The 27,452-nt window shown below is 54.2% G+C and overlaps 2 protein-coding genes and 1 long non-coding RNA gene across 14 annotated transcripts in view; 2 read left to right on the top strand and 1 right to left on the bottom strand.

The window, feature by feature from the left end:
* The first annotated feature begins 4,715 nt into the window (after positions 1 to 4,715).
* HMGA1 (high mobility group AT-hook 1) lies at positions 4,716 to 14,636 on the top strand. Of its 5 annotated transcripts, none has more exons than XM_045390712.2 (6): positions 4,716 to 4,774; positions 5,017 to 5,130; positions 8,519 to 8,664; positions 11,130 to 11,213; positions 11,890 to 11,940; positions 13,241 to 14,636. In XM_045390712.2, the coding sequence occupies exons 3-6, from the start codon at positions 8,563 to 8,565 to the stop codon at positions 13,292 to 13,294; spliced, it is 291 nt and encodes a 96-aa protein (XP_045246647.1). In that variant the 5' UTR covers positions 4,716 to 4,774; positions 5,017 to 5,130; positions 8,519 to 8,562; the 3' UTR covers positions 13,295 to 14,636. The 5 variants fall into 5 exon arrangements, with proteins under 5 accessions (XP_045246647.1, XP_045246644.1, XP_045246648.1 ...); XM_045390709.2 differs by having other exon boundaries at positions 8,519 to 8,697; XM_045390713.2 differs by lacking the exon at positions 5,017 to 5,130.
* Positions 14,637 to 14,801: 165 nt separating this feature from the next.
* SMIM29 (small integral membrane protein 29) lies at positions 14,802 to 17,909 on the bottom strand. Of its 8 annotated transcripts, none has more exons than XM_005553265.5 (5): positions 17,757 to 17,909; positions 16,075 to 16,262; positions 15,861 to 15,886; positions 15,439 to 15,544; positions 14,802 to 15,263 (listed from the first exon to the last, which is right to left on the bottom strand). In XM_005553265.5, exons 2-5 carry the CDS (start codon positions 16,183 to 16,185, stop codon positions 15,198 to 15,200), a joined length of 309 nt encoding a protein of 102 aa, XP_005553322.2. In that variant the 5' UTR covers positions 16,186 to 16,262; positions 17,757 to 17,909; the 3' UTR covers positions 14,802 to 15,197. The 8 variants fall into 8 exon arrangements, with proteins under 8 accessions (XP_005553322.2, XP_065400206.1, XP_065400207.1 ...); XM_065544134.2 differs by lacking the exon at positions 17,757 to 17,909 and adding an exon at positions 16,609 to 17,442; XM_065544135.2 differs by lacking the exon at positions 17,757 to 17,909 and adding an exon at positions 16,609 to 17,442 and having other exon boundaries at positions 16,135 to 16,262.
* LOC107129565 (uncharacterized) overlaps positions 16,938 to 27,452 on the top strand; it is a 39,629-nt gene continuing 29,114 nt past the window's right edge. The window contains exon 1 of the long non-coding RNA XR_001490305.4: positions 16,938 to 17,056. This is a non-coding gene — a long non-coding RNA (uncharacterized lncRNA). The remainder of the gene's footprint in view (positions 17,057 to 27,452) is intronic.

The raw sequence follows: 27,452 nt of genomic DNA, 5'->3' as shown, positions 1-27,452 counted from the left end.
GCATGTATCACATTGGTGGAACTGCCTGTGTGCCTGTCTATTCCCTCATGCACCCCACTCAATGCAAGCCCCTTGAGGACAGGAATGTAGCTACCCATTTTAAGGCCACACCCGTGGTGGTGGTACCTGGAAGGATCCATCTGGCCAGGCTGGGAGGAAGCAGCAAGCCCACCCAGCCTGGGAATAGAAGCAGTAGAGGGGAAAGAGGTAAAATCCTTAGCTATTTAACTGCCCCAAGACTTGTTTGGTTATTTTTTTGAGAGGGAGTCTCACTCTGCTGCCCAGGCTGGAGTGCAGTGGTGCCATCTTGGCTCATGGCAACCTCTGTCTCCCAGGTTCAAGTGATTTTCCTGCCTCAGCCACCTGAGTAGCTGGGATTACATGCATGTGTCACCATGCCCAGCTTATTTTTGTATTTTTAGTATAAATGGGGTTTCCCTATGTTGGCCAGGCTGGTCTCGAACTCCTGACCTCAGGTGATCTGCCCACCTCGGTCTCCCAAAGTGCTGGGATTACAGGTGTGAGCCACCGCGCCTGGTCAAGACTTGGTTTTAATACCTGTGAAATGGGGCAATAGCATCACTCACCAGTAGGGACGTAAGAGAACATATGCATTCAGTGTATGCTCATAAACTCCACCCTCTCCTTAGATTTCTTCAGGGGTTGGAGAGGAGCTGGGTTTCCTTGGGTAAAGCCCTGAAGAAGTAAGCTAAAAAGTCCATGGCATCTTGGGGCCATGCAAGGTGGGTTATTAGCTCAAGTAGGAAAGTGGAGAGGGCCCTGATTCCTGGGCCCTCCTTTTCACTTGAGAGTTTTTCCCTCGAAAGTTGGAAGCAGCAGAGGCCCTCCTCCCCTTCTAGGCCTGCCAGCCTTGCTGGCAGCAGAACTTGTGGTCAGCAGAGCCTGGAGGCCTGATCCTGCCAGATGACCAGATGCACTAGTAGCTGGGTGACTCTCGAGGAGAGTGGTCAAACATTGTGTACCAGGGTAGCCCCACCTCCTACCGGCCTGGGTCAGTCCTGGTTGATAGGGGCCAGGTCAGGTTTATGCCTGTTGTCTGGTCATAAGTATTAATAGTGCCGCTTTCACTCTGAAGTGCCCTGCTCGTCTTTTGAAGCTGAGCATACATATCCTGTGATCCAGTAATTCCTCTCCTAGGCACGTACCCAACAGAAATTTGCACATCTACTCACCAAGATATATTCTAGAACATTCATGGCAGCACTATTCACAATAGACCCCCGCCAGAAACTATCCAAATGTCCTTCGACAGAATGGATATAAAATTGTGGTACATTCATATCACATCACTAAGCAGTCCTGAAAATGAACATTCTGCAGCCACACACAGTAGCATGGATGAACCTCACAGACATAAGGGTGAGCAAGGGAACTAACCCAGGAGAATACAAAATATAAGACTCCATATCTCTACGTGTGCACAAACAGGTGAAATGAAACGCTGCTTAAGGTTGGGATGGTGGTTACATAGGGGTACTGGAGATGTTGTATTTATTGGTCTGCATGCTGGTGACACAAAGTGTTCACTTTGTGAAAATGCATCAAGCCAAATACTTAATAGAACTAAATGGAAACATCCACACTAGTTTTTTCACCTACTCAACTAGAAAATGAGCTTAAGAGTCAGCGTCCCAATGTATGTAAAGTTGACTCGAACTCCCCATTCCCTGGACATTCCTGTTGGGTTCACTGAAGCTCACTGGGTCGTCCTTGAGGAAACTGTACAGGCTGACTCCAATAACCGAAAATGCTTCCTGTGGGGAAGACAGGTTCTGGTATCGACCAACCCCTCAATCCTCCAGGCCTTGACCAGGTCCTTGGCCTGGAATAGCTCCCTCTTCCTGCCTGCCCTGTCCCCAACTCCCCAGCCACCCAACTATCCAAGTCTCATGAAGGCCTGCTCAAGCCCGTCTCCTCCAGGACTTCCCTGACCACCCTGGGCTCCCATCCTCTCCTCCTGTAGTTCCTTCTAAGTCTTTAAGCGCCTGACCCCTTGGTCCAAGTTTCAAGAGTGCGGGGGACTTTGTTCACTGATTGTACCCCAAGAACTGGGCCCAGTTCCTGCTACACAGTAGGTTCTCAATAACTACTGAATGAAATGTTTTCTAACATGGCATCTCCTGTACTGCTATTCAGTTTTCTCTAGTGCAGGCTTGATTCTGGTTTCTCTAGACGTGAAATTCGCTGGGACAAGGACTAGATCCTACTCATCTTTTTATCCCTACCACTCGCTCCTCTGCTTAAGACTTTTTCAAAGGGAAAAGAAAGGCAAGGCAGTGAACTCAGGGCATTTACAATCCAGAAAGCGTGGAGGTGGGGGTCAGTGAGTCGAGTTATTTGGATTTCAAGGGTGTGGGTAATCCTGGAGGGGAACAAGCTACTATATTTATTTGCCTACGAATTTATTTATACCTGCCTCCTTCCAGAGAGGGTTTGAGGTGGCTTACAAAAATACACACAATACAAGGTAAAAAACAAGTCGCTGAGGAAATCAGGCCGAGGGGAAAATAAGAGTAGGAAAAACAAGATCGAGTCTCCTTGCTAGAAGTGGGCCAAAAAGTTGGCCAAGTTTTCCCACAGCCCACTCGAGGCGGAAGTCCCTCTCCCCTCCCCGTCCCAGGGGCGGCCGCGCGTCCCACACGGACCGGAGAGATATACCCGAGAGAGGGGACCGACAGGACCCTCTCCGCACCTCCCCAGCCGCCAGGCCGCCAACCCGGGGCCGGGCCTAGCAGCCTCCGCGGCCTTGGAGAGCGCGAAGTGGAGAGGCGCGCGGCTCTTGGGGGCAGCCCGAGCCCAGACCTGGGTCCCAGGGTGCTGGCGGGGAGCCTGTGACCTGGGAGGGGGTGCTGGAGGCTGAGGGATCGCGCCTCCACGCCACGCCGCAGAGGTTCCCGCGCTCGAAACCGAACGCCCTCCAACCACCACCACTCACGGCCTACTAAGCGTGGGCTCGGGGCCCAAGGCACAAAGATGGAGGGAGCGGCGCGATCCACCGGCCCCACCCCCACCCACCCGCCCGCCAGACAAAGGGGCAGGTCGCCCCTCCCCCAGCCTCCTTCGCGGGCCCCGCCGCCCTCTCCTCCCCTCCCCTCGGGCCGCCCTTTGGTGACTTCCTCTCCCCTCCAGGGGCGGCCCCGGGACTTCTCAGGAACTGCGTTTCACCTGGACGCGGGGCGGGGAGCCGGCGCGCAGAGGGCGGCCTCCGGGCCCACCCCTAGGCCGGGCCGGCCCCAGGCCCGCGCCCTCCCCTTTGAACCCGCGCTCCCAGCCCCTGGCGCCTTCCCGCCCAGGCGCCCCCGCCCCCACCCGGCCGAGCACGTGCTGCCCGGGCCCCGAGCGCTTCCCGCCGCACGGGTGGGGGCTGGGCCCACCCCCCGCACGCTCCCCACCCCCACCGGAAACATTCCTGCCACATTCCTGCAACTGCGAGGCCCAGCCCGCCGCTCCCCACCCCGCCTCCGCGCCGGGCCCAGGGCTTTCCTGCGTCCCCTCCACCGCCGGCTCGCCCCCTGAGGAGGGGGCTGGGCCAGGGCCTCGGCTGACCGGGAAGAAGGGGAGCAGAGAAAAACATGAGTCACAGCCGTGTGTCACTGGAGCGCATTTCAATTCCCTGCATCACAGGAGGTGTGGAAGGCCGCCTCGGGGACCGGGCGCGGGAGGTGCGCCCGAGAAGGCCCCGGGCCGGCCTGCAGGGCGCGCCTCTCCGCCTGCGCCCTTTCCTCCCCCACCGCCCTCCCCGCCATCTTCCCCTTTGGCTTCCTTCTCGCTCGGTGCAACAAGTCTTTGTTAAGCCGGGCGCCAGGCGGGCCAGGCGTGGCGGAGATGGCCTGCGTGCTCGGCCCCTGCCCTCAAAGCGCTTCCAGGCGACCTCTGGCCCACGTTTTATTTTTATTTACAGTCCCAGCGTAAGAGCCCAGGTCCCCAAGTGGGCCTGCGTATCTCCAGAACACCATCTAAGTCACCTCAAGGCATGAAGCTTCCCTTGGGTGTACCTGCCAACGAGCCAATCGTTGGTTTCGCTGGAAGGCTCCACCTTGATCATGGCTCGCTGGTGGCCATTAATAAAACACTTTGGATTTCACAAGTTTCACGTTTGAATTTCACAAGACTTGTATCTCACCAATCAACCACACGCGGGTTGACACTGAAAGGCACATGCTGACACCTGTCCGCCCAGGGGAAATCTACCAGCCCTCTATTTCAGTGAGGGGGCGGCGTGTAGGCCGCGGAACTCTCTAACGAGCGCGTTTCTCTTCACCCCCTCGGCCCGCGTGGACCCCCGTCCACCCCCGCACACCCTGGGGGGGGCCTGGCCCACACGCCCAGGAAGCCCCTAGAGGTGACTCTCCCTGGGACCACTGTACCAGGGAGGAAGAATACCGCCACCCGTCACCACCCCCCGCGAGAAGCTCCTTCGTGACTCCTCTGTGCGTGCCTTCCCACACCTCCTCCGTCCAGGACTGCGAGGAGTGGGCGGTCGACTCGAGTTCGCAGCCCAGGCCTCCCACACGCCCCTCCCCGCCGTCAGCACCCACCCGCGCGGCAGCGGCGGCTGGCGGGCGGCCGCCCTTTTAAATCCCCGGGCTCATTTGCATGGCCCCGCCCCCTGAGTGACACGGCTGGCGCGGGCGGGCCCGTCCCCCCTGCCCCTGGGTCGCTCTTTTTAAGCTCCCCTGAGCCGGTGCTGCGCTCCTCTAATTGGGACTCCGAGCCGGGGCTATTTCTGGCGCTGGCGCGGCTCCAAGAAGGCGTGAGTTCGCGGCCGCTCCGGTGGCTTCTTTTTTTTATATCTATAATTTAATTAAATTATTTATTTATTGAGGCCGCGCACGGGCCGTGCCCAGCTTCCTGCCCCTCGCCATCCTTCGGGGGAGGGGGAATATTTTTGTCCCCCCGCCTGGCTGTGACACATAAATACCCCGCGGGGGCCTGGGCGGCGAGCACGCGGCGGCGGCGGTCTCTGAGCGCCTCTGCTCTCTCTCCCGGTTTCAGATCCGCATTTGCTACCAGCGGCGGCCGCGGCGGAGCCAGGCCGGTCCTCAGCGCCCAGCACCGCCGCTCCCGGCAACCCGGAGCGCGCACCGCAGGCCGGCGGCCGAGCTCGCGGTGAGTCGTCCCCGGGGCCCACGGCGGCGGCGGCGGAGGGGGGCGCCCGCGCCCCCGCCCGCACGCCGCCCCTCCTGCGAGCCGCCCGGGGCTGCAGCGCGCGCCGCCGGCTTTATTCCCAGGCCGGGGCGGTGCGAGCCGGCGGCGGGGGAGGGCCGCGCGGCGCGGGGGCGGGCGGCGGGGCCCGGCGGCGCGGGGAGGACGCCCGCACCCCTTCCCCCGCGCCGCGGGCGCCCTGCGGGGGGCGGGGACCCGGGAAAGGCGCGCGGTGGGGGAGGGGGCGCGCAGCTGCGGCGAGCGCGAGTTGTGCACCCGGCGGAGCCCGGAGGAGCCCGGCGCACCTCGCGCGGCGGCCGCTCCCGCCGGAGCCCGAGCCCGGGCCCGGGTGAGGGACGAGGAGAGACACGGGCTGCGGCGCGGCGGGAGAGTGGGGGGTCGGGCGCCCCCCGCAGCCCAGGGAAGTTCTGGAAGTGAGGGGGATGGGGAGGAACCCCGAAATTCGGCCCTACGCCCTCTCGGCCTTTCTCTCGCGCCCCCTCCGCAGATGAGGCCGGAGCGCGGGCCTGGGTTTGGGGCTTCACCCCGACCCCACCTCTGGCCTGGCCTGCGCCTCTTCAGCCCCAGGGGCCGGGCCTGCCCTCCGCCCCCACAAACTGGTTTCGCTGCTTTGCTGGGCTCTGTTGGAACTAGTCCCTTTGACTCCCCGTTTCTATTTTATTTTTTCTGGGGCTTTATTTTGCGGGGAGGGGACGGAGGGAGGGGGCTTTCTTCCTCTCCCCCGCTCCCGCGCGCGCCAGGTTTCCTGCCCCAAGGCGGGCTTGGGTGCCCCCTCTGGCAGGAAGTGGGGCCGGGTGCACCCGCGTGGCGGTGCATGCGGTCGGGGTGCGCTGCTTTCCCGCGCCTGCAGGAGCGGCCTGCGCCCCTCCCCCCGCGCGCCCTGGCCCCTAGTCCCGCCGGCCGGCCTGCAACGGCCAGGCGCAGACACTTGCAGAGTCACCCTGGGGCCGGGTCTGGAGCCTGATGCCTCGGGGGCTTAGCCCTAGCCGCTAGGCGGGTAGGCAAAGTGGCGGGTTGAAAGGGTCTCCGGGAACCTACTTTTTCCTGCTCGCCAACTTGCTGTGTGACCTTCGGCAACTCATCAGGCTTCTCTGGGCCACCATTTTACGGGGGACGGGGAAGAAAATAAGGGAACCCCCAAGATAATTTCCTAGGGCCTTTGCTGCAGAGTCCTTAAGTATTCGAGGAGCACACTTTGCGTGCACAGCGTATGGAGGAGACAGGCTTGAGGCCCAAGCGGGCTTATTACAAAGTGAGGGATTGGGGTTAGGCCCTAAATGTAGTTCCTACAAGACAGGCCTCTGATGTTCCGAAACAGGTGGAAGAGACGAGCGTTTCTTGGCCTCACTGGAAAGGGCCTCGGGCCTTCGTTTAGTTCGTGGGGGGTTGGCTGAGGGGGATTAAAGGGTCCCCAGCAGCAAGAGGTGGGGGAGGCACCAGATGGTATGAGAGCTTCCAGGGAGACCCGCCAAGATCTCTAGGCAGGCCGGGCCAGGCTCTCTGGGATTCCGTACTGGCTTCGCCCAACTGGAACCCCCTCGATGAGGGGGCCTCGGGCAGACCTTATATGAGGTCAGCACTCGTTTAGTTGATTAATTTTGATGTTTAGTTTGAAGGGGGACCTGTGGTGTAATATAAGATTCTAATCATTGCCTGTAATTGCATAGCAGGCCAAGCCACTAATGATGGAGCAGGATAAATCACCAACCACCTTGTTTAAAAGGGTCTCCAAGTCTGAAACATTATAAGATAGAATAATTAGCAAAGTCCCGCTGTCTGGAGGGTCTCTTGATGCTTGAGAATGGAGGTCCTGGGCCCTCCAGAAATCACAAGTTTGGAAAAACGTTTTTTTCCTCTCATTGGGGTAAAAACTCTTTTTTTTCTTTTTTTTTCTTTTAAATTAGACACGGGGGTCCCACCGTATTGTCCAGGCTGGTCTCGAACTCCTGACCTCAAGCAGTCCTCCTGCCTTGGCATCCCAAAGTGCTAGGATTACAGGCATGAGTCACCTCACCTGGCCCATAAATCATTTTCAAATGGTCTAGTTCTTATTTTGGTTAGAGTGAAGATTTCTTTCCATTATTTTAAGTTTTTCTAAACTATTACCTAGTTTGATCCTTGAAGCAGTCAGGAGTAGTTCAGGCAGGTACCTTATAATTACCTTGATCTTACAGATTGAGAGGGTTTCAGAAGTGGAGCCGCTTGGGCCCACCCCTTACCGTGGGCAGGCAGGGATTGGTTACTGGAAAAATGTGTAGCCTAGGCCTCCGGCGTCTCATCTATCTGTAGCCTGTGGATGATAAGAACTAGGATGAAGATGTGGAGAACTGTCGTTTCTAAGCCTGTAGTACAGGGTGTTCAAAATACTGGTTGCAGGCCATCCTTCCAATGGGAAGTTTTAGGAAAACTAAAAATTGATAGGGTTAATTAAACCCCAACAGACCCTTAAGAAGAAGGAAGATGCTAGAAAATGACCAAGAAGCTTTTAGGATGAGCCCTGCCAGGGGGCCAGCTAGGGTCTGTTTGGGAGAATTCCCTGCCCATCTGACAAAGTCCCATCTGACTCCAGTTGGGCAGAGGAGGGGTAAGGGGAAAGAGGATGGCCTTTGGCTTTGGGCTTCCTTTCCTCCACCACCTCACCCACACTGTAGCTTCAACCATCTCCTCCTTCCTTCAATTATACCAATCTTTGAATTGTCCAGGGATTTACCCTGGGTGAGAACAGAGAAGAGAGCTGATGGGTGGGCACCCCCTAGCTATGTGATTGGCTCTTTTCGGTCCTGAGTCTTGGACCTTGCCAGATAGGCAATATTGTCAGTGAGGTGGGCAGGGGATCAATGTCCGTAGCTGCCAGATCGCAAGGTCTCATTCTTTCCATTTTTTCCCTAGTCCCCACTGAACTGCGTAGACTGGGTTTTCTCTTAAAGGCAAAGGGCAGCAGTTGGCTACAGAAGGAGGGGATGCTGGCAATATGTCAGACCCCACCTCCCCACACCTTTGTCCCAGGGCGGCCTCACCCACGTAGCTAGGTCTGGGCTGGCTGTACCTCCTGGGACCCCCCCACCCTGCTCCATTGGGGCGGTGTTAAGGCAGGACAACAAAGAGCCCTTCTTAACAGGAGATAGATAAGGAGCTGATTAGGGCCAACGGCCCTTCCCCGCCCTTGGCAGCATCTGGGGGTGGGCAGACCCCTCCATCCTGGGCAGAGTAGGAGGCCTCGGGGCCCCTGGGAGCACAGTTTTCTGCAGTGTGCCTTGAAGGTATGGGTGATGAGGAGGTAGAAAGTGGCTGAAGTGAGATGTTTGTCTAAAAGCACTTTTCTGTTTCCCAGCATCCCAGCCATCACTCTTCCACCTGCTCCTTAGAGAAGGGAAGATGAGCGAGTCGAGCTCGAAGTCCAGCCAGCCCTTGGCCTCCAAGCAGGAAAAGGACGGCACTGAGAAGCGGGGCCGGGGCAGGCCGCGCAAGCAGCCTCCGGTGAGTCCCGGGACAGCGCTGGTAGGGAGTCAGGTGGGTGTCCAAACCTTTCCTTCACTCGGTTTACCCTTTGGGGCTAGGGAGGTGCCTGGAGTTTCATTCAGCAGGCGAGAACATGCATGGAGGGTGCAGAATAATTCTGTGCAGTAAGCATGTGGGTGTGTCCTGCCACCTGTGTGTACTCCTGTCACACTTGCAACTCTGCTCAGATCTCTAGAGACCACCAGGAGAGAACGGGGGGCCGAGGAATTCAAGATGAATTCTGAAGCCAATGGCAGAAAGTCAAACCTAAAGCACCCCAGAGGTCATGTACCCAGTGCTTGCTTAAAACATTCACCTTTTTCTTAATTTCCAGTCCACTGTGGACCGGTGATTTTAAAATGTAGTAAAGATGAATGAACAGCCGGATGCGGTGGCTCACGCCTGTAATTCCAGCACTTTGGGAGGCAGAGGTGGGCGGATTACTAGGTAGATTGAGACCATCCTGGCTAACACAGTGAAACCACGTCTCTACTGAAAATACAAAAAATTAGCCAGGCCTGGTGGCGGGCACCAGTAGTCCCAGCTACTCTGGAGGCTGAGGCAGGAGAATGGCCTTGAACCTGGGAGGTGGAGCTTGCAGTGAGCCGAGATCATGCCACTGCACTCCAGCCTGGGCGACGGAGCGAGACTCTGTCTCAAAAAAAATAAAAAAGACGAATGAACAAAAATAAAAACACACAGAAGCTCAGGGTTTTTAATAATTAGTTTCAGCCGGGCACGGTGGCTCAAGCCTGTAATCCCAGCACTTTGGGAGGCTGAGACGGGCGGATCACAAGGTCAGGAGATCGAGACCATCCTGGCTAACACGGTGAAACCCCGTCTCTACTAAAAAATACAAAAAACTAGCCGGGTGAGGTGGCGGGCGCCTGTGGTCCCAGCTACTCCAGAGGCTGAGGCAGGAGAATGGCGTAAACCCGGGAGGCGGAGCTTGCGGTGAGCTGAGATCCGGCCATTGCACTCCAGCCTGGGCGACAGAGCCAGACTCAGTCTCAAAAAAAAAAAAAAAAAAAAATAATTAGTTTCAGTGCACGTAAAATGATTTTTGTCAATTTGCTGTAAAGTTTCTGAGTACTTATGGTTGATTCTTGTACTTCCTCATGCCAGGTGAGAAACAGGTACCTGCGTGGGTCTGCACCTGTTCATGCACAGGCCATGTTATGAGTAGTTCTGGAATGGGCATTGCCCCTGGCACTGTAGATGGAAATTGAAGCCCAAGAAGTCAAAATGTTGGGGAGTTTGTGTCAGTGACCCTCAGAACCCTGGTGCTGCTCTCCCCACAAGGTCCTCATAGAAGGATGAGGCTGCCAGCCTGGCACTGTGGGGCACCCTAGGGAGCATGGCCACTTGGGCTGGGTTGGGGGGGCCGTATTGGCCTCTTACAGAGGCAGCTGTCACCCAAGTGAGGGGTGGCTGTTGGTGAAGCCCAGTTACTTCCCTTCCCTGGGGAGGAGGTAAGAGGAGTTGAGGTTGACCTTTGCCCTTTAAACATGATGTAGGTTGTTCACCTGTAGGTTTTCCCTGTCCATAAGGTGGAGAGTGGTCTGTGCTGACCTGGGCCTAGGGAGACACGAGCTGTGATGAGTCTGCTGTGTTGGAATTCGGCAGCCACCTTTAGAGCCTGGGGTGGGATCATTTGTCCTCTTAGCCTAGCTCCCTCAGCCTCCCCTCCTATCCCAGCTGTTAGCCATGGTCAGTGGGAGGTGTCAAGAGGGGTGCTGGATTACTGGATCCTGGTTATAGACAGGCCATGGGCAGCCCCCTAGGAAACAGTAGCTGGCGCACCTTCACCGTGTACCTTCTATGCATTATGCAGCAGCTTTTTATTCTATTTAGGGCTTACTAAGATTTCAGTGGGAATGATGGCAGGGATCTCTGGAGTCCGGCTGTAATTCCCCTTCTCTGGGGGCAGCCTGGATGGGCTCCAGGTTTGTAAGTGCAGGCAGGGAGTGTGTGTCCAGCATAGGTCATCTGAGAGGGTGGGCAGTGATCACGGGACAGTGCTAGATAACCATACATTACCCATTTAATCTCCATGACAACCCTGCGAGGGAAGTCTTTACCATTTATAGATGAGGAAACTGAGGCTCCAGCATTACGTATCCTGCCCAAGATCAGTGTCAGAACTGACACTTGGGCAGAGCCACCTAACAGTATCTTTCTGTCCCCAGAATGCTTTTCCTAGCGGTCTTCTGGGCTCTTGTCATTTTGCGTCTTAGAAATCCGCAGGGAGGCAAGGGGAGGGATGGGAGGCACTTTGCAAAGATGCTCAAACTGGAGCTTTGGATCCTGAAGGGATTCCTGGGTCAGAGGTGGTTCTTGGTTCTTGCTGACTTAACCTTGTTGAGGAGGCAGAGGGCTGTGTCTTCTAAGGGGATGGAAACACAGGTAGTGACTGTCCCTGACTATCCTCTCTGTCTTTACAGAAGGAGCCCAGCGAAGTGCCAACACCTAAGAGACCTCGGGGCCGACCAAAGGGAAGCAAAAACAAGGGTGCTGCCAAGACCCGGGTGAGACTTGAGATGGGACCAGCCCTGGGTGGATGACCAGCAGAGGATCCCCTTGTTGGCTCCATGGCCACGGCTGTGGGGAGGTCTGGGAAGGGGCTCAGTCATCCCAGTTGTGCACCCCCTTCCCTGGTACAGGGGTGGCAATGAGTCTTTGCTAATTGGGGAGAGTGGAGCAGTGACTAAGGTCTCACTTCTGTGGGGTTGGTCCTGCCCAGGACAATGCGGAGATGAGGTCAGAAGTCCCACGGCTTTCCTGATCTAGAGAAAGGCGGAGTGGGGAGAGTGGAGGGTCCCTGCCAGCCCCTGGGCTGAGAATGTTACCTTCTCTTCTTGGGGTCCCCTGGAGCCTGAAGGGGTGGGGACAGGCAGCAAAGGCCAGATTCACAGTGGCATCAGCCTTTCAGAAAAGTTGTTTTGTTTTTTATTTTATTTTTTCTAAGACACGACTCATATCCTCTGAGTCATGGGTGGAGATGGGAGTAGGGGGCGTGTGTGTATGTTGAGGGGGCAAATGTGGCTGGCCAGTCATCGCTAGCTGGACTTGGGTGGGCCTGTTGGGTGAGAGTGTTGGGCCGCCCTGAACAGGCAGGTAGGTCTGCCCCTCCCTCACCATTGGGCATCAGGTGAGCACTGTTGAGCATTTTGGACTTAGGAGATATTTTCTCTAACCCTCTAGAAAACCACCACAACTCCAGGAAGGAAACCAAGGGGCAGACCCAAAAAACTGGTAGGTGAAGAAGCAGACTGCTGCTTACCTCGTGGGCTCTTTGAGTGAGGGTGTTAAGAGTACATAGTACCTAATGCTATGCACCCCTTATGGAAAGGCTGTCCCTGACCTGCTGGGACATCAGATTTTATACAAGTCCAGAGCGGGGAGGGTGCCTGGCCTGGGCTGTGCCCATGAGAAGTGAGGGGTCCCAGGTACAAACCAGACCACATCCCCCTGCCCTGCCCTAGTTGTGTGGAAGGTCCCTCTCCTGCTCCTAGAATCCTCAGAACTTCTGGGAGAAATCTGGGAAGTCATCTAGCCTGTGTCCCCCTCAATTAGAGATGAGGAAAGGAAGCCACAGGGGCAAGGTTTGTCCTTCCTATCATCCTCTGGAGAAGAGAAACAGTGAAGGAGCTGGGCCCTGGGAGGGGTCAGTGCTGGAGTTCTGATGTGACCCACCACACTGCACTGAAGGGCACCATCCACTTCTGGGCCCTCAAACAGCTGGTGGAAAGGCTCGGTGGGCTGAGTCAGGAGGCTGCCTCTAGGGGGCCACTGCAGTTAGGGTCACCCCAGCCTTCCAGCTCCTGGCCTTCTCTTACCCCCAGCCTGCCCCCTCAAATCCCTGAAGCTGTCATTCCTCGAGCTGAGCCACTGCTGGGGTGGAGGGGGGTAGGGGGTGCTGCTGGCCAGGCCCCAAGAGTGAGTAACAGGAAACAAGTTGTTTTGGAGTTTGTGCCTGGCACGGGGGCTGTAGCCCCGTGTGGTGTCCCGACATTCCCGCCCAGTGAGTGAGCCCCGGCGGCACACACTTCCCCTTCCTCCCCACCCCGGCCTGGGGTCAGCCCTCGGCCACTCCCGAGGGCCAGGGCACCACAGCGCAGCATCTGCCCCTGTGGGCCAAGGACCTGGTTCCCCTGCACCCACCAGAGGGCTCATGTACCTTCCAGCCACCCCTTCCCATTTCCTCCCCCAGCCACCTCCTCCCCACCTCTTCTCCCCTAGGGAGCCAGTCACGTCCTGAAGCTCAGTGCTGCCTTGAGCTCTGCCCTCCTGTGCTCCATGGGCTTGGGGGCCAAGGGGGCTTGGCTTCTGGCTCTTAGTGACAGCAGCATGTGTGTGGGGTTTTTTCCTCCTTTTAAATTCTTTTTATGAATGAAGCCTGGCCGTGGAGGTTGCTGAGTCACCCACACACTCAGCCCTGACTCATCCCTCTTCAGGAGAGCCAGGGAGTGCAGGGAGCGGGTGGGGGCCAGCCTCTGGGGGTGGAAGAGGGGGGCCAGGCCAGAGCTCACACCAACAACTGCCCACCTCGCAGGAGAAGGAGGAAGAGGAGGGCATCTCGCAGGAATCCTCGGAGGAGGAGCAGTGACCCATGCGTGCCGCCTGCCCCTCACTGGAGGAGCAGCTTCCTTCTGGGACTGGACAGCTTTGCTCCGCTCCCACCGCCCCCGCCCCTTCCCCAGACCCACCATCACCACCGACTCTGGCCGCCACCCCCATCTTCCACCTGTGCCCTCACCACCACACTACACAGCACACCAGCCGCTGCAGGGCTCCCATGGGCTGAGTGGGGAGCAGTTTTCCCCTGGCCTCAGTTCCCAGCTCCCCCCGCCCACCCACGCATACACACATACCCTCCTGGACAAGGCTAACATCCCACTTAGCCGCACCCTGCACCTGCTGCGTCCCCACTCCCTTGGTGGTGGGGACATTGCTCTCTGGGCTTTTGGTTTGGGGGCGCTCTCTCTGCTCCTTCACTGTTCCCTCTGGCTTCCTGTAGTGGGACCTGGGAGGGTTCCCCTGGCCTTAAAAGGGGCCCAAGCCCCATCTCATCCTGGCCCGCCCTACTCCACTGCCCTGGCAGCAGCAGGTGTGGCCAGTGGAGGGGGTGCTGGCCCCAGGATTCCCCCAGCCAAACTGTCTTTGTCATCACATGGGGCTCACACTTTTCATCCTTCCCCACCTTCCCTAGTCCCTGCACTAGGTTGGGCAGCCCCCTTTGGCTCCAGGAAGGCAGGAGGGGTGTGTCCTTACTCCCGCTTCACTGTGGCCACAGCCCCCTTGCCCTCCGCCTGGGATCTGAGTACATGTGGTGGTGATGGAGATGCAGTCGCTTATTGTCCAGGTGAGGCCCACGAGCCCTGTGGCCGTCACCTGAGGTGGGCTGGGGCTGCTCCCCTCACCCTACTTTGCTTCCGCCACTCAGCCATTTCCCCCTCCTCAGATGGGGCACCAATAACAAGGAGCTCACCCTGCCCTCTCCCAACCCCCTCCTGCTCCTCCCTGCCCCCCAAGGTTCTGGTTCCATTTTTCCTCTGTTCACAAACTACCTCTGGACAGTTGTGTTGTTTTTTGTTCAATGTTCCATTCTTCGACATCCGTCATTGCTGCTGCTACCAGCGCCAAATGTTCATCATTGCCTCCTGTTCTGCCCACGATCCCCTCCCCCAAGATACTCTTTGTGGGGAAGAGGGGCTGGGGCATGGCAGGCTGGGTGACTGACTACCCCAGTCCCAGGGAAGGTGGGGCCCTGCCCCTAGGATGCTGCAGCAGAGTGAGCAAGGGGGCCCAAATCGACCATAAAGGGTGTAGGGGCTGCCTCCTCCCCCTGTTCTGTTGGGGAGGGGTAGCCGTGATTTGTCCCAGCCTGGGGCTCCCCCTCTGGTTTCCTATTTGCAGTTACTTGAATAAAAAAAATATCCTTTTCTGGACTGGAGTCTACTGTGGTGTGTGCCCCTAAAGCCTGGGGCAGGTAGGGTAGGTGACACTTGGGTTCTGGCCCTGTCCTTCAGGCTGTGGGAAGGGAGGGGAAACAGCACTGGAATCACCTCAGAGGAAGGTCATTTTAAGCTTCTTGATGAAATCAACAAAACCCCTAGCCACAAAACGTTTTATTTACAAAATATATACTGAATACTATACATCTGGCCCCATCACCATGGAAACAACTCCAAAGCCCTCCTGGGGATTTATGCCCAAGCCAAGCCCAGGAGGGCTAGAGAAAGCAAAGGTGTCTCCCAGCCGCCCCCATCCCAGAAGGAAAACCTCCCATGAGTGCCTGTGGGTGGGCAGTAAGCTCGACACCCACAAAGGGCAGAAGGCCTGGGGGCAGTGAGGTGATGGTGAGGGCATGGGAAGCAGATGCTGAGGGTGGGTGGAGGGAGAAATGGAGACCCAGCACCCAGCAGGGGGAGCCAGGGGAAGCAGGCTGACGGCAGGGCCCCAGGCAGTCCAGGACGGCAGGCTCTGAAGGGTGGGGCAAGGGGGTCAGGTCACGTCTTGACATCCAGCAGCGGCATCCGCTTGTGCTGGTAGCCACTCTGCCAGCCATGTACCACCTGTCGGGCAAGAGACCACACCACAAGGCTGGGCTGTGTTCCCTGGGAGTCTGCAGCACTCAGTTACAGCCCAAGTAAGCAGAACCAGGCTCTGGTTTCAGTGTGGACGAGTATGGCTGGGAACAGGGCTAACCCCCACCTTGCCTCATTCTCCCCCTGGCGCCCAAGTGCTCACCTTGGGGTCTCCCATGTCAGAGAGCAGCTCCTGCTCAGCCTCATGCAATTCCTCGGCTGGGTCATAGCTGTACATGGGGAGCAGGTGATGGCGCAGTCGGTCCACCCTGGGGAGCAGGGGAGGGGACTCAGCCTAGGAGGCCCCCCAACCCTCATCAAACACCTGGCTGCCCCATCTCGCCTCCCTCTCCCAGGCAGGGGCACTTCCAGTGGGTGCCTTTTGGGACACACTATAGTTCCAAGAATACAACCCTGATTCTACAAAGGGACTTTCCCCAGTGAGTAACCTCAGGCTGGGGCAAGGAAAACAAAATTCAGGCTTGTATCAGGATGGCTTCTTTCTTACAGAAAACTCAGAGCCTATGAGCAGGAATTTCAGAATGGGTGTGGGGATAGGGCAGGTGGGGAGACAGGGACACTCACCGCTTTTTCTTCTGTACATACATCACCTGCAACAGAGACACAGCACTGTGGGGGCAGCTGAGCCCGGGAAGGCCCACAAGCAGAGAGAGGCCCACCTCTACACCCTTCACTCCCTCAACAGGACAGTGGGGACTCTGTGCAGACTGGACCAGGCCCACCCAGCCCCTGCCTTAGCAAAGCTGTGGGTGTCTGTGTGTATATGAGGGCTCCTTACCACAGCCACCACCACCCCGACCAGGGTGATGAGGAAGAAGGGCCCCAACACATAGCCCACCATGGAGTCGCTGTTGGCCTGGGGGGCATTGGGCACAGTGGTGTTACTCATGACATCAGCAGCCGGAGGGCTGGGTGGCTGGTCAGCATGGGCAGTGGCACTTCGGGAGGGCGCCTCCACTGGGCTCCCTGGGGAGGAGGAAGGGAGGTTATCAGTTGCACCCAGGTGACATCCAGACTCTGGATCCCTCCCCCAGAGCTGGAGATCTATGAAAACTGGTCCCAGGTCAAATCCTGGGAGGAGGGATCCTCCAGGTAGATGTACCGGGTGTAACCCTCCAGTGAGTCTTGGCAAATCCTGGCAGGAAAGGGGATCAAGGGAAGGCCTGGATCCAGGGCTGAGTCCTGCCCAACTCCTATCCCTATATCAGGGCGGGGCCCAGCTAGAGACATTTACAAGTCTCAACTTCTGGGGAAAGAAGTGCAGGTTTCCAGTGCCTGCCCCAGCCCTTTTGGGGCATTGGGCTGCCAGTACCTGTCCAGTGGAGCAAAATGGATAAATGAGGTCTAAAGGAGGGACCTGCACTGCAGCCAGGGGTGAGGTGGGAGCATCTGAAGGAGTTCCGCTTCCATCCTGGTCCAATCCCACTTAAAGCGATGGGCTCCATGCCTGAGTTCTATGCCCTTGTCCCTGGTGTCACCTCAGACATACAGCCCGAACACCCTCTGCCCCATCGGTTTCGTGTGCCAGGGTGGACACGAGTGGGTAAAGCTGGATTGTATCTTCAAGATGATGTCACCTTCCTCTTGTCTCCACCCAGGGCTCCGCCCAGGTCCCTCCCCTCCTGGCCTGGGCTGACAGGCAGAGGTGGAGAGGGTCAGTCCCCATCGACAGAAGCAAAGAGATCGTCCTGGGGCGGTTTGCACGCTGATGGCCCAAGGTCCGCGACCCAGGTTCGCTTGAGTCTCTATCAGAGGGCAAGGTATGAACGACCTACCCCCGTGTCCGTAGGGCACGGGGCATCGAGCTTGCCCTTACCCAGTCGTATGCTCATCGTCCCAGGCCAAGGGGGCATGCCAGGGTGGGGAGGGCGTCAGGCCGCTGCTAGGATGCGGGCCAGCAACAGTGGACAGGAGGTGGTTCCCACGGCGCTGGGAGGCTCAGGCCGGAGGTGGGGGGTGTTGGGGGACGCGGATGAGCCGCCCCGCGCCCGAACATCCTGGAAGCCTGGCACCCCGAGGCGTGGACCCGTGCCGGCGCTCTGCAGCCCAGCCGGCCTGGCCATGCCTTACCTCCCGCCGCTGCAGCCCCGACAGGAACGCCCTCGGTTGGCTCCCCGGCCCCGGAAAAGCCGTCAGGCGCGTGATCAAAGGACCCGGGGAAATGGGCCGGGCCTTAGCGCCTGGGCGCAGCCAATCCGGTAGCGGAAAGCGGGTGGCCTGGAGATTTCTGGAGCCGCCAATCCGGAGGCGGGGGTGGGCGGTGCGAAGGCGGGGACAGCGGGGCTTGCAGGGTCCGCCCCGCGGCGGCAGAGGGCAGCCGAGGGCTACGCAGCGGGGGAGGAGCGGGCGGCTTGGGGCAGGATTGGGCAGGGCGGGGCGCGCGCAGTTTTCCGGAGGCCGCTGGCCCTCCCGCGTCAGGAGCTCGGATTCTGGGAGATCCCGGGCGACCACCTCACTCACCCGTCTCGTTGCAGCCAGAGTAGGGTCGCGCCGCACTCTAACGTTGAGCCCAGGCCCTTCGCGGCAGGACCCTGCTCCGGGCCCTCTCGGCCTCCTTCTGTGTTTGTTCCCTGGCCTTCGGGCTGTGCTCGACTGGTAGAGTGCGGCAGGACTGGGCTACCGGGGGCCCTGGCACGCCCACCCTCTCTGCGCCTTTTTTTTTTTTTTTTTGAGATGGAGTCTGGCTCTGTCGCCCAGGCTGGAGTGCAGTGGCACGATCTTGGTTCACTGCACCCTCCGTTTCCTGGGCTCAAGTGATTTTCCTGCCTCAGCTCTCCAGTAGCTGGGATTATAGCGCACCACCACGCCCGGCTAATTTTTTTGTATTTTTAGTCGAGACAGAGTTTCACCGTGTTAGCCAGGCCGGTCTCGAACTTGTGACCTCAAGTGATCTGCCTGCCTCAACCCCCCAAAGTGCTGGGATTTCAGATGTGAGCAGCCGTGCCCGGCCTATTGTGAGGATTAAATGATGACATGAGCAGGGAGCTTACCACATAATATCCCCTGAAATGTTAAGTTACTCCTGTTCACCTGTTTTCGGTTTTAGGGAACACACGAAGCGGCGGGGTGAGGTTCCCCTGGGTCAAAGGCAACTTGCTAAGTTGGTAAACTTGGGTCAAAGCTTTTGTGGTCTTATCATTAAAATGGCACACATTTACTGGGAAAATCTGACTAAGGCCAGTGGAATTTACCAGTGTCAATATTCTGGTTGTGATTATTACAGTTTTGTAAAACGTTATCATTCTGGGATTTTTTTTTTTTTTTTTTTTTTTTTTTGAGACAGAGTCTTGTTCTGTCACCCAGGCTGGAGTGGGAGTAGCTGGAACTAGGGGCGCCTGCCACCAGGCCCGGCTAATTTTTTTGCATTTTTAGTAGAGACAGGTTTCACTGTGTTAGCCAGGATGGTCTCGATGTCCTGACCTCGTGATCTGCCCACCTCGGCCTGCCAAAGTGCTGGGATTACAGGCATTGGGGGAATTTAAGCAAAGTGTACACAATCTCTCTGTATTATTATTATTATTATTATTATTATTCTTTGGAGATGGAGTCTTGCTCTGTCAAGCAGGCTGGAGTGCAGTGGCACGATCCTGGCTCACTGCAATCTCCGCCTCCCAGGTTCAAGTGATACTCCTGCCTCAGCCTCCCAAGTAGCTGGGACTACAGGCGCCTGCCACCATGCCCGGCTAATTTTTGTATTTTCAGTAGAGACGGGGTTTCACCATGTTGGCCAGGCTAGTTTCGAACACCTGACCTCAGGTGATTCGCCCACCTCGGCCTCCCAAAGTGCTGCGATTACAGGTGTGAGCCACCGCACCCGGCCTCTCTGTATGATTTTTTTTTCTTTTTTTGTTTTTTTGAGATGGAGTCTCACGCTGTCACCCAGGCTGGAGTGCAGTGGCGCGATCTCGGTTCACTGCAAGCTCCACCTCCCATGTTCACGCCATTCTGCCTCAGCCTCCTGAGTAGCTGGGACTACAGGCGCCCGCCACCACGCCCGGCTAATTTTGTGTATTTTTAGTAGAGACGGGGTTTCACGGTGTTAGCCAGGATGGTCTCAGTCTCCTGACCTCGTGATCCGCCCGCCTCGGCCCCTCAAAGTGCTGGGATTACAGGCATGATCCACCGCACCCAGCCCTCTCTGTATGATTTCTTACAACTATATATGAATCTACAGTTACATCAAACGTGTATGTGTGTGTATACATATGCATATATATTTTTTATATATATAGTTTTGTAGCAGACCCTCCTCTACCCCCCCAAAATCACACACGATTGGGAAAACTGACTGGCAGATTATGGAAACCACCCAAGAACATCAAGGTTCTGGCAGCTGAACCAGGCTAAAGCCCTCCTGGATCACCAGGTGGTAATGGGCAAAAGGCATGATCTAGGTCACCCTGTTCTTGCCAGAGGAACCCTTAGGGGCAGATGTGAGGTTCTGGGAGCCCAGGCCCTATTAGCTAGAGGCAGCCAGTGGTGCCAACATGGGTGAATTGCTTCGTCTGGTCCAGCTACAGGTTTCCTCAGGCCCTTCCAGGGAAGGCTGGATGAGGGCAGGTCTGGTGCAGAGGTCAGAGGGCAGATGGGAACTTTGATCCCTTGTCTCCAGACACTACCATCTGACTGTCATGGGGAATCAAGGATGGAGGGAAAGGATTGAAAGAAATGCGTGAGTCTGGAAGCTCCAGTTGGATCTCCTACTGCTCTCAAGCTTTTGAGTCTGGAGAGTAGGGAGACCCCTCACCCTAGGCTTCTGTCAGACAGAGCTGGGCCTGCCACGCCTTGCAAGCAAGTTGGGGGTAAGTGATGGGGTTTGAGAACTTAGGCCCTTATGACTGCCCACACATTCAACTTTTGTCCAGTTCCTCAGGCCTTCTAACCACAAATCTTGAGGGCCCTCTATGAGCAGGCCCAGTGGTCACATTGCTTAGAGGGGTATGTGGAGAAAGCCACTCTCAGGGCCAGAGACCCAGTAAAGATTTTACTTTCTTTTCCTTCCCCCCACCCCTCCTGAGATGGAGTTTCGCTCTGTCATCCAGGCTGGAGTGCAGTGGCACGATCTCAGCTCACTGCAACCTCTGCCTCCCTGGTTCAAGCGATTCACCTGCCTCAGCCTCCCGAGTAGCTGGGACTACAGGTGTGCACCACCATGCCTGGCTAATTTTTGTATTTTCAGTAGAGACGGGGTTTCAACATGTTGGCCAGGCTGATCTCTGACTCCTGACCTCAGATGATTCACCTGCCTCAGCCTCCCAAAGTGCTGGGATTATAGGTGTGAGCCACCACGCCTGGCCAGGTTTTACTTTCTTTACTCCTAAGAGAGAACACCCTTGTGAGCTAGGCAGGGCAGGTGGAGCAACCGCGATTTGCAGATGAGTCAGTTGATGCCTAAGCAGTGTGATGACTTCTCAGGGCCCTTGGCCTGATCATTAACGGCAGAGTGGGACGAGATGACAGGTGGGCCTCTCTTCTTGGACAACTCTCTGCTGACAGCTGCCCCAGAGCTACATTTGAGGCCTGGTGTCTTCCTGTGTTCAAGCTTCATATCTGATGAGAGTACCTCCAAGTATAGCCAGGAAAACTGCCGCTCTGCCTTCCCTCTTCATGCAGCTGCCATTTCAGGAAGCGGGAGGCTAGGGTGGGGCCTTGACTACATTGTGCTCCGCTGCTCGAGTTTTGACTGCCTCCTTATCCATGCTGCTGTGGTTAGTGCCTGGACTTGTCTGCCCACTTCAGCTAATGCCTCACTCATCCTTGTATCCTCCAGCTCTGGATGCACTGAACAAACCAAAAAAGCAAGACCTGAAAGGATTGAACTATTTTCGGTTAACTTCTAGAATGAAGCTCAAGAAGATTTATAGGAAGGCAAAAATACCCAGTTTTTATAATATCTGACATCCGTTAAAAAATGGACCCTGGTGGCCGGGCGCGGTGGCTCACGCCTCTAATCCCAGCACTTTGGGAGGCCGAGGTGGTGGATCACCTGATGTCAGGAGTTCGAGACCAGCCTGGCCAAAGAGGTGAAACCCCGTCTCTACTAAACATACGAAAATTAACCGGGCATGGTGGCGGGAGCCTGTAATTCCAGCTACTCAGGAGACTGAGGCAGGAGAATCACTTGAACCCAGGAGGCACAGGTTGCAGTGAACCAAGATCACGCCATTGCACTCCAGCCTGGGTGACAAGAGTGAAACTCCGTCTCAAAAATTAAAAAAAAAAAAGGGCCCTGGCTGGGTGCAGTGGCTCACACTTGTAATCCCAACACTTAAGACAAGGAATGTATGAAAAATATCCCAGTGATCTTCTAGAGATATCAGATTTTTAAAAAAAAAACATACTGGACAGGATTAATTACACTGGACAAGATTAATGGCAGGTTAGATGTTACAGAAGAAAAGACGGCCGGGCGCGGTGGCTCAAGCCTGTAATCCCAGCACTTTGGGAGGCCGAGACGGGCGGATCACGAGGTCAGGAGATCGAGACCATCCTGGCTAACACAGTGAAACCCCGTCTCTACTAAAAAATACAAAAAACTAGCCGGGCGAGGTGGCGGGCGCCTGTAGTCCCAGCTACTCGGGAGGCTGAGGCAGAAGAATGGCGTAAATCCGGGAGGCGGAGCTTGCAGTGAGCCGAGATCCGGCCACTGCACTCCAGCCTGGGCGACAGAGCGAGACTCCGCCTCAAAAAAAAAAAAAAAAAAAAAAAAGAAAAGACAAGTGAACCTGAGGGCATAGCAATAGAAACTATCCAGAATGAAACCCAAAGATTAAAAAATTTAAAAAAAAAACAAAGAAAAATTTAAAAAGGATCAGTGAGTTGTGGGATAACCGTAAATGGCCTAATATATGGATAATTAGAGGTCCAAAAGGAGAAGAAAAAAAGAACAGAAAAATATTTGAAGAAATCATGACCAAAAGCTTTCCAAACTTGAGCCAGGCGTGGTGGCTCACTCCTGTAATCCCAGCACTTTGGGAGGCCGAGGCAGGTGTATCACCTGAGGTCAGGAGTTCAAGACCAGCCTGACCAACATGAAGAAATCCCATCTCTACTGAAAAATACAAAAATTTGCCAGGCGTGGTGGTGCATGCCTGTAATCCCAGCTACTTGGGAGGCTGAGGCAGGAGGATTGCTTGAACCTGGGAGGCAGATGTTGCTGTGAGCTAAGATCATGCCATTGCACTCCAGCCTGGGCAACAAGAGCAAAACTCTGTCTCAAAAAAACAAAACAACAACAACACAGAACTTTTCAAACTTAAAGATGACTATAAACCTACAGACCCAGGAAGCACGATAAACCCAAGCACAAGCAACATGAAGAAACTATGCCAAAGCACATCGTAATCAAATTGCTCAAAGCCAGTGGTAAAGATGTTACACACAGAGGAACAAAGTTAAGAATGACATAAGATTTCACTGGAAACAATCCAGGTGAGAAGATGGTGGAGCAACATCTTTTAACTACTTAAAGAAAAAACTCTCAGTCTAGAATATTGCGGAAAAAATCTGTCAAAAACAAGAAATAAAGATGTTTTCAGGCTGGGCGTGGTGACTCACGCCTGTAATTCCAGCACTTTGGGAGGCCGAGGCGGGTGGATCACTTGAGCCCAGGAGTTTGAGACCAGCTTGGGCAGCATGGTGAAAGCCTGTCTCTACTAAAAATACAAACATTAGCCAGTCTCATAACCCGGTCTCAAAATAAATAAATAGATAAAAATTGAACCATAAAATTTAAAAATTTTTGAAAACCATGTTTTCAGATATACAAAACTGAAAGGAATCATCACCAGCAGACCTGCACTACAAGAACTGTTAAAGGAAATTCTTCAGGCAAAAAGGTAACTGTACCAAATAAAAATATGATCCGACAAGAGAAAGAAATAAAGTGCGTCCAAATCGGTAAAGAGGAAGTAATACTGTCACTGCCGATGATATGATCTTTGACAAAGCAAACAAGAACACAAAGTTGGGAAAGGACACCCTATTCATCAAATGGAGCTGGGATAATTGGCTAGCCACATGTAGGAGAATGAAACTGGATCCTCATCTTTCACCTTTTACAAAAACCAACTCAAGATGGATCAAAGTCGTAAATCTAAGACCTAAAACCGTAAAAATTCTAGAAGATAGCATCAGAAAACCCCTTCTAGACATTGGCTTAGGCAAAGACTTCATGACCAAGAACCCAAAAGCAGATGCAACAAAAGCAAAGAGAAATAGATGGGATTAATTAAACTAAAAAGCTTCTGCACAGCAAAAGAAATAATCAGCAAACAGACAACCCACAGAATGGGAGAAAATCTTCACAATCTATACATCTAACGAAGGACTAATATCCAGATTCTACAAGGAACTCAAACAAATCAGCAAGAAAAAAACCAAAACAATCCCATCAAAAAGTGGGCTAAGGACATGAATAGACAATTCTCAAAAAAAAGATATACAAGTGACCAACAAACATGAAAAATTGCTCGGCCGGGCGCGGTGGCTCAAGCCTGTAATCCCAGCACTTTGGGAGGCCGAGACGGGCGGATCACGAGGTCAGCAGATCGAGACCATCCTGGCTAACCCGGTGAAACCCCGTCTCTACTAAAAAATACAAAAAACTAGCCGGGCGAGGTGGCGGGCGCCTGTAGTCCCAGCTACTCGGGAGGCTGAGGCAGGAGAATGGCGTAAACCCGGGAGGCGGAGCTTGCAGTGAGCTGAGATCCGGCCACTGCATTCCAGCCTGGGCAACAGAGCGAGACTCCGTCTCAAAAAAAAAAAAAAAAAGAAAAAGAAAAAATGCTCAACATCACTAATGATCAGGGAAATGCAAATCAAAACCACAATGTCATACCACCTTACTCCTGCAAGAATGGCCATAATCAAAAAATCAAAAAACAGGCCGGGCACGGTGGCTCACACCTGTAATCCCAGCACTTTGGGAGGCCTAGGTGGGCGGATCATGAGGTCAGGAAATTGAGACCACCCTGGCTAACACAATGAAACCCCATCTCTACTAAAAATACAAAAAATTAACCAGGTATGGTGGTATGCCCCTGTAATGTCAGCTACTTGGGAGACTGAGGCAGGAGAATCACTTGAACCTGGGAGGTGGAGCTTGCAGTGAGCTGAGATCGTGCCACTGCACTCCAGCCTGGGCGACAGAGCCAGACTGACTCCGCCTCAAAAAAAAAAGAAACAAAAAACAATAGATATTGGCATGATGTGGTGAAAACGGAACACTTTTACACTGCTGGTGGGAATGTAAACTAGTACAACCACTATGGAAAACAGTGTGGAGATTCCTTAAAGAACTAAAAGTAGATCTACCATTTGATCCAGCAATCCCACTACTGGGTATCTACCCAGAGTAAAATAAGTCATTATATGAAAAAAGACACTTGCAGCTGGACTCAGTGGCTCAGCACTTTGTAGTCCCAGCACTTTTGGAGGCCGAGGTGGACGGATCACCTAAGGTCAGGAGTTTGAGACCAGCCTGGCCAACATGGTGAAACCCCGTCTCTACTAAAACTACAAAAATTAGCTGGGCATGGTGGTGCACACCTGTAGTCCCAGCTACTTTGGAGGCTGAGGCATGAGAATCGCTTGAACCCAAGAGGTGGAGGTTGCAATGAACCGAGATCACGCCAGTGCACTCCACTCCAGCCTGGGCAAAAGAACGAGACACAGCGAGACCTTGTCTCAAAAAAAAAAAAAAAAAAAAAAAAGAGAGAAAGAAAGAAGACACTTGTACACACATGTTTATAGAAGCACAAATTGGAATTGCCAAAATATGGAACCAGCCCAAATGCCCATCAATCAACGAGTGGATAAAGAAAATGTGATTTATATATACACACCATGGAATACTACTCAGCCATAAAAAGGAATGAAATAATGGGATTTGCAGCAACCTGGATGGAGTTGGAGACCATTATTCTAAGTGAAATAACTCAGAAATGGAAAACCAAACACCTATGTTCTCACTTGTAAGTAGGAGCTAAGCCATGAGGATGCAAAGGCATAAGAAGGATACAGTGGACTTTGAGGACTTGGGGGAAAGGGTGGGAGGGGGTGAGGGATATAAGACTACACACCGGGTACAGTGTACATGACTCAGGTGATGGGTGCACCATAATCTCAGAAATCACTGCTAAAGAACTTACCAAACACCACCTGTTCCCCAAAAACCTACTTAAAAAAAAACAAAAAAAAATGGACCTACCTAAAGAAATGAAGAGTACTGAAAATGGTAGTTATGTGAGTAAACATATATGTAAATATATTTATATGTGTCAGTGTGTATATATGTACATACACATATGCTCATATATTCCACACACATATACACATATATTCTCCCCCCCACACACACTACCATTTTTGTTTGTTTGCTTTTATTTACTTATTTTTGAGACAGAGTTTCACTCTTGTTGCCCAGGCTGGAGTGCAATGGTGCCATCGCGGCTCACTGCAACCTCCGCCTCCCTGGTTCAAGTGATTCTCCTGCTTCAGCCTCCTGAGTAATTAGGATTACAGGCACCCACCACCATGCCCAGCTAATTTTTGTATTTTTCATGGAGACAGGGTTTCACCATGTTGGCCAGGCTAGTCTAAAACTCCTGACCTCAGGTGACCCGCCCGCCTCAGCCTCCCAAAGTGCTAGGATTACAAGCATGAGCCACTGCGCCTGGCCTATTTGTTTTTAGAGACCATTTCTCCCTATGTTGCCTAGACTGGTCTAGAACTCCTTGGTTCAAGCAATCTTCATGCCTCAGCCTCCCAAGTAGCTGGGATTACAGATGCGTGCCACCATGCCCAGCTTGCCCCGTCTTGTTAGTTAAATCTTTTCAAAGAGGTAATTGAGGCCAGGCACGGTGGCTCACACCTGTAATCCCAACACTTTGGGGGGCCAAGGTGCGCAGATCACCTGAGGTCAGGAGTTTGAGACCAGCCTGGCTAACATGGTGAAACCCCGTCTTTACTAAAAATAGCCAGGTGTGGTGGCGCACACCTGTAGTCCCAGCTACTCAGGGAGACTGAGGCAGGAGAACTGCTTGAACCTGGGAGGCGAAGGTTAAAGTGAGCCGAGATCGTACCTCTGCACTCCACCCTGGGAGACAGAGCAAGAGTCTATCTCAAAAAAAAGAAAAAAAAAGTAATAGATTGTAACAAAAAACCCAATATTGTGTTGTGGGACTTTTGCACATGGAACATTTATCAAGACAGACCATATTCTGAGCCACAAAACAAGTCTTGGCCGGGCATAGTGGCTCATGCCTGTAATCCCAGCACTTTGGGAGGCCTAGCTGGGTGAATCACCTGAGGTCAGGAGTTCCAGACCAGCCTGGCCAACATGGTAAAACCTCGTCTCTACTAAAAATGCAAAAATTAGCCAGGTGTAGTGGCACATGCATGTGATTCCAGCTACTTGGGAGCTGAGGCAGGAGAATCACTTGAACCCTGGAGGTGGAGGTTGCAGTGAGCAGAGATCACACCACTGCACTCCAACCTGGGTGACAAGAGTGAAACTCCATCTCAGAAAAAACAAAACAAAACAAAAAAAGTCTCAATAAATATAAAGGATGCAATTTATGTATTACTTTAATAGCATAAAGGTTGGGAAAGAAATGGGAATATACTACTATATTCATATATATATGAGGTTGTATAATATCACTTAATGATAGACTGTGGTGAGTTGACGATATATATAGTATGAACCCTAAAGTAACTAATAAAGTAACAAAGAGTTATAGATACCAACAAAGAAAATAAAGTGGAATATAAAATAAGAAATCTTAAAAAAAAAAAGGCGGAAAAAGAGGAACCGGGGGGTGGGGCACGGTGGCTCACACCTGTAATCCCAGCACTTCGGGAGGCCAAGGCGGGCGGATCACGAGGTCAGGAGATCGAGACCATCCTGGCTAATATGGTGAAACCCTGTCTCTACTAAAAAACATAACAAAAATTAGCTGGGCATGGTGGCGGGCGCCTATAGTCCCAGCTACTCAGGAGGCTGAGACAGGAGAATGGTGTGAACCCGGGAGGCGGAGCTTGTAGTGAGCCGAGATCGCGCCACTGCACTCCAGCCTGGGTGAGACCCCGTCTCAAAGAAAAAAAAAAAAGAAAAGAAAAAGAGGAACAGGGGAACCAAGAACAGGTACGACA

This window comes from Macaca fascicularis, chromosome 4 (genome assembly GCF_037993035.2).
Source record: "Macaca fascicularis isolate 582-1 chromosome 4, T2T-MFA8v1.1".
Classification (NCBI taxonomy): Eukaryota; Metazoa; Chordata; class Mammalia; order Primates; family Cercopithecidae; genus Macaca; species Macaca fascicularis.
Note: the sequence above shows the minus strand (reverse complement) of the source record. Positions and strands in the feature narration are given on the sequence as shown.